Source organism: Pongo abelii, chromosome 21 (assembly GCF_028885655.2).
Source record: "Pongo abelii isolate AG06213 chromosome 21, NHGRI_mPonAbe1-v2.0_pri, whole genome shotgun sequence".
Lineage (NCBI taxonomy): Eukaryota > Metazoa > Chordata > Mammalia > Primates > Hominidae > Pongo > Pongo abelii.
This window is the reverse complement of record NC_072006.2, coordinates 68180214-68196769: the sequence shown is the minus strand read 5'-3', so window position 1 is coordinate 68196769 and position 16556 is coordinate 68180214. Positions and strand designations below refer to the sequence as shown.

The window sequence follows — 16556 nt, the reverse complement described above, 5'->3', positions numbered from 1 at the left end:
AGCCCGTCTCTCACCACAGCCCTGCACAGACCCTTCTCTCCCCAGAGACCCTGCAGCCAGCTGATCTCCACTGAATGACACTGTGATGAAATCACTTTAATGTCCTTGCCAAGGAAATGCCCAAGACACTGGCAGGTGGGCAAGTAAGTGTCCAGATGGGACCCCGCAGCTCTGTCTCCACTCAGCAGTGTCCGCACGTCCCAGGCCAGCAGGCTGGCCCCTCCTCGGGCAACACTGGTCTTCCTGAGGGCAGCCCGTGCTGGGGTCCCACGCTTCATCCATAGTGCTTGTGGGGTCTCTAGAACTCAGTCATCTTCTTGTGGGTGTCTGCCTTCCTCTGCTCCTGCTGCAGGCCGGCTTCCTGAGCCCGGAGCCGCCCCAGCTGGCGCTGGGCTCCTGCCAGCTTCTCCTGCAGCTGGGCTGATGCCACGCTATGCCTGCAGAGGGGCTCACCAGTCAGCATGGGGTCCTGGGCCATGCCACCAGCCCCAGTCTGCCGTACCCACTGCCTGTGTGCCTGCTGCCCGTCCTCCAACATGCAGACCCCTCCTGGACTCAGCCCGCTATGCTCGGGTCAGGTGACCTCCCACACATATCCTGGGGGCAGGGCCACCCTGGGTTGCCCTTTGCCCTGAGCCAGGCCCCACACATACCGGCCAGCGTTGCGGGCGAGAGCCTCTTGGATGCTCCTGATGTCCCGCTGGGTTCGCTCGATTTTCTCCTCGGTCTGGAAGAGCCGCAGGCTCAGGGCCCGCTTGGCGCTCTTGCTGGCATGGTACATGTCCTCGCTCCTCCTCCCCGCTGGGGCCGCCCTGGCCTCTAGGGCCCCAGGAGCCTGGCCTTGCAGCTTTTCATTGAGGAAGTCAAACACATTCCGAGGGGGTGGGCGGCCCCCAGGCCTGGCCCCTCTTCCCCGGCACCTGGGGGGCTTGTTGGTGCCAGCCTTGCCAACCCTGGTCTGCTTCTGCAGGGTCTCCACACACTGGTCCAGCGACCTCCCTCGAGGCAACACTACAGCATGGATGGGCTCCACCCGGCCTTCCGCATGTCGGCCCAAACCTGAGGAGGCACGGGGATGGCAATGCTGTGGCTGCCAGACCCCAGGAACCCGATGGCTGTGGGACCCCGGGAACCTGATGGCTGCTGGACCTGGGCTGTGCTGCAGCAGCCTGCCCACTTCTCCAGGGCAGCTTGTACTCACCCTTGCCAAACTCATAGCCCATCTTGGTGAGGAGTCTGGAGCCTATGCCTCGCGTGTGCACCTCCCAGCCAGCAAAGGCAGAGCTGCAGGTCCCAGAGTCCACAGCGTCCGACCCCACCACTGCAAGAGACGGACAGAGGGCAGAGGACTGTGCAGAGTCCACGGCGTCCGACCCCACCACTGCAAGAGACGGACAGAGGGCAGTGACCCAGCCAGGCCAGAGGATTGTGCATGATGACCTGGGCTTTGACCAATGAGCTCAGATCCTGGGCAGAGCCCCGACACCCCACCTCTTGGGCTCCGTGCTCTCGTCACCAAGGCTGCTGTGGGCATGTGACACCAGGCAGAGTGCATGGCGGTCCCCACGACCTGTTGCACCATGGCCCCTCCTCCACAGCCCTCTCCTGCCCCTGCCCTTCTCTACCTTCGTGAGGCTGTGAGCGCCTCACCTGCCCTCACAGAGTCCTTGGTTCAGTCCTCCTTCACCAGGGACATGGGGCTTCAGAAACCACCATCACTGATCCCTGGTATACCTCCAACATGCAGACCCCTCCTGGACTTAGCCCGCCATGCTTGGGTCAGGTGACCTCCCACATATACATACACACACACATACACACACCCCTCTAGAGAGCTGGACACTGCCCACCAGTTCCCATTCCCGAAACTTCCATGCTGGCTGTCTGGACACAACCTCTGTCTGCCAGGATCCCAGGCACCCAAGTCCCAAGTCTGAGAAGCCATGCAGAGGAGCTGCCCCTCCTGCACTCCAGGCCCCATCAGTTGGTCACTTTCTGTGACTTCCTCGGCAACTCCGGGCCCCTGCTCTCCCATGGCCACAGCCACGACCACAGCCCCCCATCAATGAGACTGTAGCTGTTGCACCCACACTCCTTGAAGATAAAGGCCGCCATGGATCTACCCCTACCCGCACGGCCTCCTCAGGCACAGCTGGCACCCTCGCTGCAGTCACACACTCTCCAAGTTTGGTTAGATGGTTGGTGCCCTCACCAGCCAGGAGCCTCTCAGGGTGACCCCACCTTCCTGGCTCCCGGGCTCCACAGCTGCTGCCGTACCTCTGGCATAGCTGGAGTCACCCGTACCATCGCTGTCTGAGTCGGACTCTGTGGCCTCTGTGCGCAGTGGGGGCAGGATGCCGTCCCCCTCCACCACAGCCTCCCTCAGCAGCAGCGAGTCAAACTTGACTGTGTAGTACCCGTTGTCCACATCTGGGGGCAGAGACAAGCTGCAGGTCAGAATCCTTGACAGGTGCCACTGATGCAGAACCACCCTGGACATCAGGAGCAAGGCAGGGCACAGGCTGAGGGTAGGTGTGCTCATTTCGGGCCCAGAGCCAGAGTCCCGACACTCAACCCAAAGAAAGCAGGGAGCAGCCACACAGTGATAACACATGTGGAGCCTGGGAAGGTGTTCCCAGGAGGCCCCCACAGCCAGGCTCACCGGTGATGCGTGCTGCGTGCCAGAGGCCATCCTGGTGCTTGGCCAGACACGCAGAGCCGGCCTGCAGGGAGCTCAGGTCTGGGTCCTGGAAGGGGCGCAGCTCATCCAGAGAGACCACCTGCCCATGGGAGAACCTGCAGACAGAGCCGTAAGGGGCAGGGCTCAGACATGGGCCACCAGGGGCAAACAAACCCAGGAGCACTGACCCATCCACCTGGGCACTGTCCTGAGGGAGCCAGACACACACGCATGCATATACATACACACTCTCACATATACACACATGTGTGCATATACACACAGGCATATACACACATATACACACCACACGCATACACACGTGCGCATATACACACGTACACACATATACACACGCACTCACAGGCACACACACATACATACACACGTACACACACAAACACGCACTCACATGCATACACACATACATACATGCATACACACGCACACACATACACAGGTATACACACACGCATATATACAAGTACACATGGATACACATGCATACACATGCACTCACACATGCACACACGCATATACACACGTACACACACACATATTAACACACATATGTACTCACACATGTAGTCATACACATATACACAGAGACCCTCACATGCGTATAAACATGCACTCACACATGCACTCATGCAAATACAGATGCAGTCATACATGGATATATGCACACGCCATCTCACCCACACACAAGCGCACACACGTGCCCTCACCCACACACAAGTGCACACACGTGCCCTCACCCACACACATGCACACACACGCACCCTTACCCACACACATGCACACACATGCACCCTTACACATGCACACACCTCACCCACACCCACACACATGCGCACACACATGCGCCCTCACCCACACACATGCGACCTCTCACCCACACACATGTGCGCACACATGCACCCACACCCACATGCACCGTCACCCACACACGTGCACACACATGCACTCACCCACACATGCTCACACACATGCACCTGCACGTGCACACACGCAGACTGTCACATGCACTTACACTCATACATGCATATACACATACATGCACATATACGCACATGCATATACACACTCACACTTGCATACACACGTAGTCTCTTGGTATCCATGGGAAACCCCCTGTGCAAACCAAAATCCAAGGATGCTCAAGTCCCTTATATACAATGACACAGTATTTGCATTTAACCTATGCACATCTTCCCATATACTTTAAATCATCCCTAGATTACTTGCAGTACCTAATACGATGTAAATGCTATGTAAATAGTTGTTATACAGTGTACAGACGCAGCCATCCTTTTCTTCCCCAATTATTTTCGACTCGAGATTGGTTGAAATGATGGATAGGGAACCCGCAGATACCAAGGGCCAATTGTACACTTTACACACGTATGCATATACACACATCACACACACATATCAAGGGCCAGTTGTACACTTTACACACATATGCACATGCACACACACACCAAGGGCCAACTGTACACTTTACACATGTACGCACATGCACACATACACACAGTCTCACACACATCACACACACAGACACCCGCATTCTCTCTCGGGATGGACTTGGCTGCTCCAGAATATGCCCCGTGTGTCCCATCGCCTCTGCTGGAGTCACAGCGTGGCAGCAGCCTTCTGACAGCAGCTCCCACAGCCTCACTACTGCACAGGAAGCCACAGCACCAGTGCATCAAGGCAGATGTGTTGGGGGTGTGCATGTGCATGACTGAGTCCTCCCACAAACTAGGAGAACCTGCTTATGAAATAGTGATGCCTTGACTTTTAGGTATCAGTGAACCAGTAAAATTAAAACCAAAACCGAGACACACACACAGAGAGAGAGAGAGAGAGAGAATGAAGAGGAAACGTGGGGACAGACAGAACTGCAATCTTCAACTTTGCCAAATAAAGACATGAAAAACCAACCGCCATCCACTGCTGCCATGCCATCGTTTCAAAAAGGAAGTTCTTTTAACCCCACAAAAGCAACTGAGGGGCCAGGCGCAGTGGCTCACGCCTGTAATCCCAGCACTTTGGGAGGCTGAGGCGGGTGGATCATGAGGTCAGGAGTTCGAGACTAGCTTGGCCAACATGGAGAAACCCATCTCTACTAAAAATACAAAAATTAGCCGGGCATGGTGGCGCATGCCTATAGTCCCACCTACTCGGGAGGCTGAGGCACAGGAATCGCTTGAACCTGGGAGGCGGAGGTTGCAGTGAGCAGAGATTGTGTCACTGCACTCCAGCCTGGAAGACAGAGTAAGACTGTCTCAAAAACAAAAAAGGAGCAACCGAGGACAGGCCTTCAGCCCGTGACATGGAGCCAGGGCTGTCTTTCCAGTAGGAACGGGTGGGTGGAGCAGAGTGAGGTGGAACAGTGATTTTGTCTCATGGGTAGACAAAGGTGGCCTCGTACACCTCCCCAGGCCAGGATTTTGGGCGGTTCCTTCTAGTGCCTACTGTTCTTAGGCACACAGGGCCCTGCCAATGACCAGGGGGCGCCAGGGGCTACAGGACTGTGCCTCAAATGCACTGCAGCAGAGACTGGCTGAAAGGAGACAGAGAACATGTTCAAAAAGAGAGGGTTAAACCCAGAGTGAATTCGATTAAATATGCCCCTTCAACACACCCACACCATCAATTAGTAAAATCTCTTCTAGAATATTTGACAATATTAAAAGCCTTGAAATTTGTAAACTCTTTAACCCAGGAAGTGCTTCTATGATTTTTGTGTGTGTGTGTGCAGTAGAGTCTTGCTCTCTTGCCTGGGCTGAAGTGTATGGTAGGATCACAGCTCACTGCAACCTTGACCTCCTGGGCTCAAGCAATCCTCTTGCCTCAGCCTCGCAAGAGGCTGGGACTATGGGAGTGTGCCACCATGCCACCTAATTTTTGAATCTTTTTGTTGAGACAAGGTCTTGTCATGTTGGCCAGGCTGGTCTTGAACTCCTGGGCTCATGTAATGTTTCCGCCTCAGCGACATGATTTTTAAGGAGAATGTATGTAAAGATTTGGCCACAAGGATGTTAACCAAATATGAAAAACTTGGAAATAACCTAAATTTCTAACCATGGAGAGTAGTTAATGGCATATCCATGAAGTTAATTGAAAACCAAGAGAACAGGCAAATTGATCAATGGAGCAAAGCAGAGCCTCCAGGAAGAGCCCCCACTCAAACAGAAAGCCTCATGTGGCAGAGGAAGCATCACAGAGGGGGTGCAAGGAGAAAGACTACGGATTTCATAAGAGAAAATTAAAAACTGGGTTTTCATACATAAAAGATCCCAACCCAATCACCTACCTCACAGCATTGACAGAAATACATTCCAGAATTAGTAAAGACTTAACCCTAAAACAAACAACATCTAAAACTAAAAGAAGCTTCTGAGTTCCAGCCACACTCAAGTAGAGAGGTCGTTGAATCGAATCTGGGCCGAGAGCGGTGGTTCATGCCTGTAATCCCAGCACTTTGGGAGGTGGGTGCATCACTTGAGGTCAGGAGTTTGAGACCAGCCTGGCCAACGTGGTGAAACCCCGCCTCTACCAAAAATTTAAAAATGAGCCGGTGTGATGGCGTGCGCCTATAATTATAGCTACTCGGGAGGCCAAGGCAGGAGAATCGCTTGAACCCAAAAGGCAGAGGTTGCAGTGAGCCGAGATCGCACCACTGCATTTCAGCCTGGGTGACAAAGTGAGACTGCATCTCAAAAAAAAAAAAAAAAAGAAAAAAAAATAATCTAAAACTAGACAAAATTATCAAAACTCACTGATTTAGAACTTTTCAGAGTTCTGGAAACTGACCAAAGCTGAGAACTCACTGAGAAGAGATTCTTCTTGAAAAATGTTGGGCCTCGGGTCAGAACACTGGGAAGTCTGCAGCCTTTGCACCTGGGGCTGCCCAATGGCTCCTACTCCTGAGTCAGCAAACCTGAGTGTTTTACCAGGTCAGGGCTGGCTGCAAAAACCAGCAGCAGCAGAGGTGGATGTGGGACAGAAGGCAAAACCCAGGCCTCGTAGTTAAAAGTGGTGACTCGATAAACACTTACGAAGAAAACTGACAGCCCTGATCATCTGGGGTTGTGATCCCAGCTGGAGTGAGCACTGGGCCAGCCAGATACTTAACAGGAAGACTCTGAAAATGAGAGAGCCACAGAAGGGCTCAGCTCTCCCAAGAAGGGCCTCTGGCTCTTGAGGAAACCACTGCAGGTGCTGGGAGCTCCAAGACAGGCCAGGGTAAAGTGAAAGCAGAGAGAGAGGGGCTGGCTGAACTCATAACGTGCTCTGAAACCACATGGTGCGGTGGGGAGCCTTTTGGGTTAGGAGTGTTTGAGCACACCCTCTTGCCCGAATTCCTGGCTGACCACTATCATATGCAAACACAGAAGCAACTGCTAGGAAGCTAGACTAAAAAATAGAATTTAAGGCCGTGCGTGGTGGCTCACACCTGTAATCCGAGCACTTTGAGAGGCCGAGGTGGGAGGATCACAAGGTCAGGAGATCGAGACCATCCTGGCTAACACGGTTAAACCTCATCTCTACTAAAAATACAAAAAATTAGCCAGGTGTGGTGGCACACATCTGTAATCCCAGCTACTCGGGAGGCTGAGGCAGGAGAATTGCTTGAACTCAGGAGGTGGAGGTTGCAGTGAGGTGAGATGGCACCACTGCACACCAGCCTGGGCAATACAGCAAGACTCCATCTCAAAAAAAAAAAAAAAAGAATTTAAAAATCTGAGCAGAGATATCAGAGGCTGCAGGGGTGGTTGGGCAGGTTTTGCAGTTTAAGTCCAAATAACTTAACTAAAACAAACAGAACACAAGACTCAGGAAAACAACTCAGAATCCAGACATAGATCATCTGAAATGTCCAGTTTTCAACAAAAAAAAAATATAAGACAGGTAAACAGGAAATCATGATCCATATTTAGGAAAAAAAAGCAGTTGATATAATCTGACTCTGAGTGGGCCCAGATGTTGAGTTTAGCAAAGACTTCAAAGCAGCTACTATAAGTATGTTCAAATAATTAAATGAAAATATGATGGCAATGAATCAGGAAATAGGGAATCTTTTTTTTTTTTGAGACCAAGTCCCACTCTGTCACCCAGGCTGGAGTGCAGTGTCATGATCTCAGCTCAATGCACCTCCACCTCCCAAGTTCAAGCAATTCTCAGGCCTCAGTCTCTGGAGTAGCTGGGACTACAGGTGTGAGCTACTACGCCCAGCTAACTTTTGTATTTTTAGTAGAGACGGGGTTTCACCATGTGCCTCACCTGAGGTCAAACGTTCAAAACCAGCCTGACCAATATTGAGAAAGCCCGTCTCTACTAAAAATACAAAAATTAGCTGGGCGTGGTGGCATGAGCCTGTACTCCCTGCTACTTGGGAGGCTGAAACAGGAGAACTGCTTGAACCCAGGAAGCAGAGGGTTACAGTGAGCCGAGATGGCACCACTGCACTCCAGCCTGGGCAACAGAGGCAGACTCTGTCTAAAAAAAAAAGAAAAAAAGAAAAAAAAATCAAATGGAAATTCCAGAGTTAAAAAGGACAATCACTGAAAGGAAATTTTTAGTGAATGTAGTGGGGAGGGCAGGATGAACAGGTAAAGCACAGAGAATGAGGTTGTGAAGCTTCTGTTTGATCCCACAGTAGCAGATCCTTGTCATTATACATGTGTCAAAGCCCATAGAATGGACACCACTGAGAGTTAGCCCTGATGTAAACTATGGACCTTGGGTGACAATGATGGGCCTGTGTAGGTTTATGGATTGTAATAAACGTACCAGTCTGGTGAGGGAGCATGATGGTGTTGTAGGGAGGGGCTGTTGCATGTGTGGGGGTCTGGGGTATACGTGAAATCTCTGTATCCTCCACTCAATTTTGTTGTGAACCTAAAACTACTCTAAAAACTAAAGCCATGGTCAGGAGCAGTGGCTCATGCCTGTAATCCCTGGATTTTGGGAGGCCAAGGTGGGCAGATCACCTGAAGTCAGGAGTTCATGACCAGCCTGGCCAACATGGTGAAATCCTGTCTCTACTAAAACTACAAAAATTATTTAGCCAGGTGTGGTGGAGGGTGCCTGCAGTCCCGGCTACTGGGGAGGCTGAGGCACAAGAATCGCTTGAGCCTGGGAGGCGGAGGTTGCAGTGAGCCGAGATTGCACCATTGCACTTCAGCCTGGGCGACAGAGCAAGACTCCATCTCAAAAACAAACAAACAAACAAAAAGCCTATTAAAAAAAAATTCAAGGCCGGGCTCATGCCTGTAATCCCAGCACTTTGAGATGCCTAGGCAGGCGGATCACCTGAGGTCAGAGGTTTGAGACCAGCCTGGCCAACATGGTGAAACCCTGTCTCTACTAAAAATACAAAAAAATTAGTGGGGTGTGGTGGCAGGCGCCTATAATCTCAGCTACTTGGGAGGGTGAGGCAGGAGAATCACTTGAACCCGACAGGTGGAGGTTGCAGTGAGCCAAGATCGAGCCATTGCACTCCAGCCTGGGTGATAGAATGAGACTCCAACTCAAAAAAAAAAAAAAATTAATCAGATGTACTCAACAGCAGATTTGAGATGGCAGAAGAAAAAAATTCATTAAAAATTATCCAGGCCGGGTACAGTGGCTCACGATTGTAATCCTAGTACTTTGGGAGGCTGAGGAAGGTGGTTCACCTGAGGTCAGGAGTTCAACACCAGCCTTGCCAACATGGTGAAACCTCGTCTCTACTATAAATACAAAAATTAGCTGGGCGTGGTGGTGGCACACTCCTGTAGTCCCAGCTACTCAGGAGGCTGAGGCAGGAGAATTGCTTGAACCTGGGAGATGGAGGTTGCAGTGAGCCGAAATCGTGCCACTGCACTCCAGCCTCAGCAACAAAAGCAAAACTGTCTCAAAAAATTTAATAAATAAATAAATAAATAATCCAGTTTGAGGAATAAGGAGAAAAAAGGTTGGAAAAAAAAAAAAGCTTTAGAGAACACACACCAACATACATGCAGTGGGACTCCCAAAAGGAGATGAGAGAGGGGCAGGAAAAAAATTTGTTGAAATGAGATCAGTAAAAACTCTCCAAATTTGGTAAAACAAAACAAAACATTAATCTATGAATCTAAGAAGCTTACTGAAGCCCAAGTACGATGCACACCAAGAGATCCACACCTAGATACATCACAAACTACTAAAGGCCAAAGACAAAGAGAAAATCTTGAAAACAGCAAAAGAAAAAAAAGATAATTCTTCAAGTACAAGGGGACAATTTGACAGATGACTTCTCATCAGAAACAATGAAACCCAGAAGGCAGCATGATGACACTTTTAAACACTGAAAAGAACGATCAATTAATAATTCTATAGCCAGCTAAACTATCCTTCAAAAGTGAAGTTGAAATAAAGACATTCCCAAATAAACACTGAATTGGTTGCTAGCAAGCCTGTCCTACAAGAAATTCTAGCCGGGCGCAGTTGCTCACGCCTGTAATCCCAGCACTTTGGGAGGCCGAAGTGGGCGGATCACGAGGTCAGGAGATGGAGACCATCCTGGCTAACACAGTGAAACCGTCTCTACTAAAAATACAAAAAATTAGGTGGGCATGGTGGCGGGCGGCTGTAGTCCCAGCTACTCGGGAGGCTGAGGCAGGAGAATGGCGTGAACCCAGGAGGCGGAGCTTGCAGTGAGCCGAGATTGCGCCACTGCACTCCATCCAGCCAGGGCCACAGAGCAAGACTCCATCTCAAAAAAAAAAAAAAAAAAAAAAAGATATTCTAAATGGGCTGGGTGTGGTGGCTCATGGTAATCCCAGCATTTTGGGAGGCCAGGACAGGCGGATCATGAGGTCAGGAATTCGAGACCAGCCTGGCCAACATAGTGAAACCCTGTCTCTACTAAAAATACCAAAAAAATTGGCTGGGCGTGGTGGCAGGTGCCTGCAGTCTCAGCTACTTGGGAGGCTGAGGCAGGAAAATCACTTGAACCAGGGAGGTGGAGGTTGCAGTGATCTGAGACTGCACCATTGCACTCCAGCCTGGGCAACAGAGTGAGACTTTGTCTCAAAAAAAAAAAATTCTAAATGAAGTTCTTCAGACTAAAAGGAAATGACACTAGACAGTAACTCAAATTCACATGAAAGAAAAAGGGCAAAAAAAAAAAAAGGTAAAATATGGATGATACAAAAAACTACAAGTATACTTTTTTCTCTTTGAATTTCTTTCTTTTTTAAATAGAGATGGGGTCTCGCTATGTTGCCCAGGCTGGTGTTGAACTCCTGGCCTCAAGTGATCCTCCTGCCTTGGCCTCCCAAGGCTTTGGGATTACAGGCATGAACCACAGTGTCCAGATCTTAATTTGTTTTCCTTTTTTTTTTTTTTTTAAGGCAGAGTCTCGCTCTGTCATCTAGGCTGTAATGCAGTGGTGCGATCTTGCTCACTGCAACCTCTGCTTCCCAGGTTCAAGTGATTCTCTTGCTTCAGCCTCCCGAGTAGCTGGGATTACAGACACCCACTACCACACCTGGCTACTTTTTGTATTTTTAGTAGAAACGGGGTTTTACCATGTTGGCCAGGCTCATCTTAAACTCCTGACCTCAGGTGATCCACTCACCTCAGCCTCCCAAAGTGCTGGGATTACAGATAAAAGCCACCATTCCTAGTCCCTTTTCTTCTGAGATAAGATCTGCACCCAGGCTGGAGTGCAGTGGCACGATCTCAGCTCATGCAGCCTTGACTTCCCAGGCTCAAGTGATCCTCCCACCTTAGCTGGGATCCTCCTCCAAATAGCTGAGACTACAGGCACGTGCCACCATGCCAGACTAATTTTTTGTAATTTTGGTAGAGATGGGTTTCATCATGTTGCCCAGGCTGGTCTCCAACTCCCTGGCTCAGGCGATCTGCCCACCTCAGCCCCCAAAAGTGCTAGAATTAAAGGCATAAGCCACTGCCTCCAGGCAACTTTTCAAAATACTTTTGAAGCAATAATTACAACACTGAAGGGCTGAAGTTATAACATACATAAATGTACATATGGCAATAATACATGAAGGAGAAGAGGGGATGGAGCTATGTCAGAGGAGAAGGGAGGATGGAGCTATGTCGTAGGAGAAGGGAGGATGGAGCTATGTCAGAGGAGAAGGGAAGATGGAGCTATGTCGTAGGAGAAGGGAGGATGGAGCTATATCAGGGGAGAAGGGAGGATGGAGCTATGTCAGGGGAGAAGGGAGGATGGAGCTATGTCAGAGGAGAAGGGAGGATGGAGCTATGTCGTAGGAGAAGGGAGGATGGAGCTATGTCAGAGGAGAAGGGAGGATGGAGCTATGTCAGAGGAGAAGGGAGGATGGAGCTATGTCGTAGGAGAAGGGAGGATGGAGCTATGTCAGAGGAGAAGGGAGGATGGAGCTATGTCAGAGGAGAAGGGAGGTTGGGACTGTGCTATAGGAAAATGGAGGGGGAACTATGTCATAGTACAACGGAGGTAGATCTATGTTACAGACAAGTTGCCATACTTAGGCCCAGCGCAGTCACTCACACCTGTAATCCCAGCACTTTGGGAGGCCAAGGTGGACGGATCACCTGAGGTCAGGAGTTGGAGACCACCCTGACCAACATGGTGAAATCCCATCTCTACTAAAAATACAAAATTAGCCGGGTGTGATGGGGGCGCCTGTAGTCCCAGCTACTCGGGAGGCTGAAGCAGGAGAATGGCGTGAACCTGGGAGGCGGAGGTTGCAGTGAGCTGAGATCACGCCACTGCACTCCAGCCTGGGTGACAGAGTGAAACTCCATTAAAAAAAAAAAAAAAAAAGCTATACTTTAAGTGTTAAGTCAGTAATAATCTGAAGTACATTGTGGTAAGTTAAAGATGCACATTGTCATCTCTAGAGCAACCACCAAGAAAATAACTTAAAACAGCATAGCTAAAAATTCAGCAACAGAGCTGGATATCACTAAAATGATGGAGTTGGCAGCTCCAAGGATCCGTCTCTCCAGCAAAGCAACTATTCTGCTGTCAAAACGGTCACAATAAACCTTTTTCTATTCAGCTGTCAAAACTGTCACAATAAACTTTTTTCTATTAAACTGTCAAAACCTCCCAATAAACTTTTCTGGAACTCTGGTGTCTACGAACCAGATGACTGCTCAATGAAGTCAGACCCTGCTAAATTTCAGGAGGACAGCTGGGCTATTTCTGCTCAGCCACTACTAGCAGCTCACACGTAGCCATGGGGAAGGCAACCTGCGTTTCTGATGTGGCTTGCTGGTGTCAGAAGGGATGATACAGACCTTTTCTCAAGGAATCCTGCTTATGCATTTGGATCTTTCTAGTGTCTCCCTGAAGGGCTTGCCTTTGTTTCACCCCCTCGAACTCTCTCAGGGCTGGCGCAGCCTCCAGGCTCGTGCTGTTGAAGGCATTTTTTTTTTTTTTCGAGATGGAGTCTCACTCTGTCACCCAGGCTGGAGTGCAATGGCACGATCTCAGCTCACTGCAACCTCCGCCTCCCAGGCTCAAGCAATTCTCCTGCTTCAGCCTCCCAAGTAGCTGGGATTACAGGCACCCACCACCACACCCAGCTAATTTTTGTATTTTTATTAGAGACCAGGTTTCACCATGTTGGCCAGGCTGGTCTCGAACTCCTGACCTCAAGCAATTCGCCCGCCTTGGCCTCCTAAAGTGCTGGGAGAACAGGTGTGAGCCACCGCGCCTGGCCTGAAGGCATTTAAAGGCAGGTACTACCTGAAGTTGCGGGGACAGGGACAACAACAGATGGGCAAAGAACTGACAGAAAAGCCTAGGAAGGAAGAGGCTGGGAAAAGAGCTACATGAAGGTCTAACGGCTTTGGAAAGCTCCTGTTCATACTTGGAAATCCAGAAGGCCATGCACACAGCTGGGGCTAGACAGGGGCTCAGAAACACCTGAGGAGGCCCTCAGCTTTCACCTCTGGTTCATCCTTAGGCTCCATGGGAGCGAGAAGTAAAGGCTGAGGAAGAGCCGTGAACAGCCTGGCGGGCACTGAAGGACTTGCCCCAGTACAGAGGCAACCTGGAAAGGATGGAAGACACTCTTTATCTTTTTTTTCTTTTCTTTGAGATGGAGTCTCGCTCTGTTGCCCAGGCTGGAGTGCAATGGCGCAATCTCAGCTCACTGCAACCTCCGCCTCCTGGGTTCAAGCGATTCTCCTGCCTCAGTCTTCCCAGTAGCTGGGATTACAGGCAGGTGCCACCATGCCCAGTTAATTTTTGTATTTTTAGTAGAGACAGGGTTTCACCATATTGGCAAGGCTGGTCTTAAACTCCTGACCTCAAGTGATCCACCCGCCTCCACTTCCCAAAGTCCTAGCATTACAGGCGTGAGCCACCGCGCCCGGCCTCTTTATCCTTTTTGCCACTAGACATTTAAAGAAATCTCTTTCAAATCACAAACTAACCACTAACCTAAAAGAACAGAAACAAGTACCCCTGACAGAATATAGTCTTTATTTCAAAAGGTCAGGAAAGTAACTAAACAAAGGAGAAACGACAATCCACAACAAACAGCAACAATGAACCCTGCAGAGGGCGGAGGATCTGATTTTCAAAGTAACCACATTATCATCTTCAAATTGTGCAGGTTTCAACAAAAAATTACAAGGCATGCAAAGAAACAAGAAAGTGTGGCCCATTCACCGGAAATAAAGAAATTAACAGGCCGGGTGCAGTGGCTCACACCTATAATCTCACCACCTCGGGAGGCCAAGGTGGGATGACTGCTTGAGGCCAGTCGGAGCAATGTAGCAAGACCCTGTCTCTAAAACAATAACAATACAACCAGCCAGGCATGGCGGCACATGCTTGTAGTTCTAGCCACTCAGAAGACTAAGGTGGGAGACTCACTTAAGCCTGGACGATTAAGGCTGCAGTGCGCCAGGGTTGTGCCACTGCACTACAGCCTGGGTGACAGAGGGAGATTTTGTCTCAAAAAATAAAAAATAGGCCGGGCGCAGTGGCTCACATCTGTAATTCCAGCACTTTGGGAAGCCAAGGCAGGAGGATCACGAAGTCAGGAGATCGAGACCATCCTGGCTAACATGGCGAAACCATGTCTCTACTAAAAATACAAAAAAATTAGCCAGGCGTGGTGGCACGCACCTATAGTCCCAGCTACTCAGGAGGCTGAGGCAGGAGAATCGCTTGAACCCAGGAGGCAGAGGTTGCAGTGAGCCAAGATCAAGCCATTGCACTCCAGCCTGGGCTATACAGTGAGACTCCATCTAAAACACAAATGAAAATTTAAAAAAAATTTTTTTAAATAAAGAAATTAATAGAAACTGTTCCTGAGGAAGCCTAGACATTTGAATGACTAGACAAAAACTTTCAATCAATTACCTTAAATACACTAAAAAAAGAGGCTGGGCGCAGTGGCTCACATCTGTAATCCCAGCATTTTGGGAGGCTGAGGCGGGCAGATCACCTGAGGTTAGTAGTTTGAGACCAGCCTGGCCAACGTGGTGAAACCCAGTTTCTACTAAAAATACCAAAAATTAGGTGGGTATGGCGGCACATGCCTATAATCCCAGCTACTTGGGAGGCTGAGGCAGGCGAATCACTTGAACCCAGGAGGTGGAGGTTGTAGTGAGCTGAGATTGTGCCATTGCCCACCAGCCTGAGTGACAAGAGTGAAACCCCGTTTCAAAAAAAAAAAAATTAATAACTAAATAAAAAGAAATTTAAAAATAAAGGAAACCATGAATAATGAACTAAAGGAAAACAAAAGAACCATGTCTAACCAAATAGAGAATATTAGTAAAGTGATAATTATTATAAAAAGAAACCAAATAGAAATTTTGGAGCTAAAAAGTACAATAACTATAGTGAAAATTTCACCAGAAGTTTCAACAGCAGATTTGAGAAGGAAGAAGAAAGAAACAGTGAACTTGAGGACAGGTCAGCTGAATTTATCCAAAATGAGGAGTAGAAAGAAAAAAAGAACAAAGAAAAATGACTAGAGCCCAAGGGACCTGTGCTACACCATGAAGCACATCAATGTATGCATGATGGAAGTTCCATAAGCGGCGAACAGACAGAAAGAAACAAAACTAATATTTCAAGATGCAAAGAATAGTAGCTGAAACTTTGCAAATTTAATGAAAGGCATGAATTTACACATCCAAGAAGTCCAACAAACTCCAAGTAGCTTATAAATTCAGGGATCCACACTGATACATTATAATCAAACTGCTGAAACCCAAAGACAGAGAATCTCCTAAAACAGCAAGAGAGAAGTGACTAGTCAATATACAAATGTTCCTCAATAAGATTAACAGCCAATTTCTCATCAGAAACTATTGGACCAGAAGGCAGTGAGATGACATTTTTTTTTTTTTTTTGAGATGGAGTCTTGCACTGTCGCCCAGGCTAGAGTACACTGGTGTGATCTCAGCTCACTGCAAGCTCCACCTCCCGGGTTCACGCCATTCTCCTGCCTCAGCTTCCCGAGTAGCTGGGACTACAGGCACCCGCCACCACACCCGGCTAATTTTTTGTATTTTTAGTAGAGATGGGGTTTCACCGTGTTAGCCAGGGTGGTCTTGATCTCCTGACCTCGTGATCTGCCCACCTTGGTCTCCCAAAGTGCTGGGATTATAGGCGTGAGCCACTGCGCCTGGCCAAGATGGCATTTTTAAAGTCTTGAAAGAAGGCCAGGTACTCACACCTCTAATCTCAGAAAGAAGGCCAGATTACTCACACCTGTAATCTCAGTACCTTGGGAGGCCGAGGAGGGATGACTGCTTGAGCTCAGGAGTTCAAGACCAGCCTGGGCAACAGTAAGACCTTCTCTCTATTAAAAAAAAAAAATTGGGGGCTGGGCATGGTGGTTCACGCCTGTAATCC

The 16556-nt window shown here is 49.2% G+C and overlaps 1 protein-coding gene across 5 annotated transcripts in view; it reads right to left on the bottom strand.

Moving 5' to 3' along the window:
- Positions 1-75: 75 nt before the first annotated feature.
- Positions 76-16556, bottom strand: part of ZGPAT (zinc finger CCCH-type and G-patch domain containing) — a 26223-nt gene continuing 9742 nt past the window's right edge. For 2 of the 5 annotated variants that reach the window (XM_054542368.2, XM_024238790.3), the window contains exons 3-7: positions 2663-2796; positions 2278-2430; positions 1202-1321; positions 654-1059; positions 76-437 (exon numbers count right to left, since the gene is read on the bottom strand). In XM_054542368.2, coding sequence (XP_054398343.1) covers positions 299-437; positions 654-1059; positions 1202-1321; positions 2278-2430; positions 2663-2796 — 952 coding nt within the window. In that variant the 3' untranslated portion in view covers positions 76-298. Of the gene's footprint in view, positions 438-653; positions 1060-1201; positions 1382-2241; positions 2431-2662; positions 2797-16556 lie in introns of all 5 variants that reach the window. The other 3 variants (XM_024238789.2, XM_054542367.2, XM_063720574.1) reach the window with 2 other exon arrangements.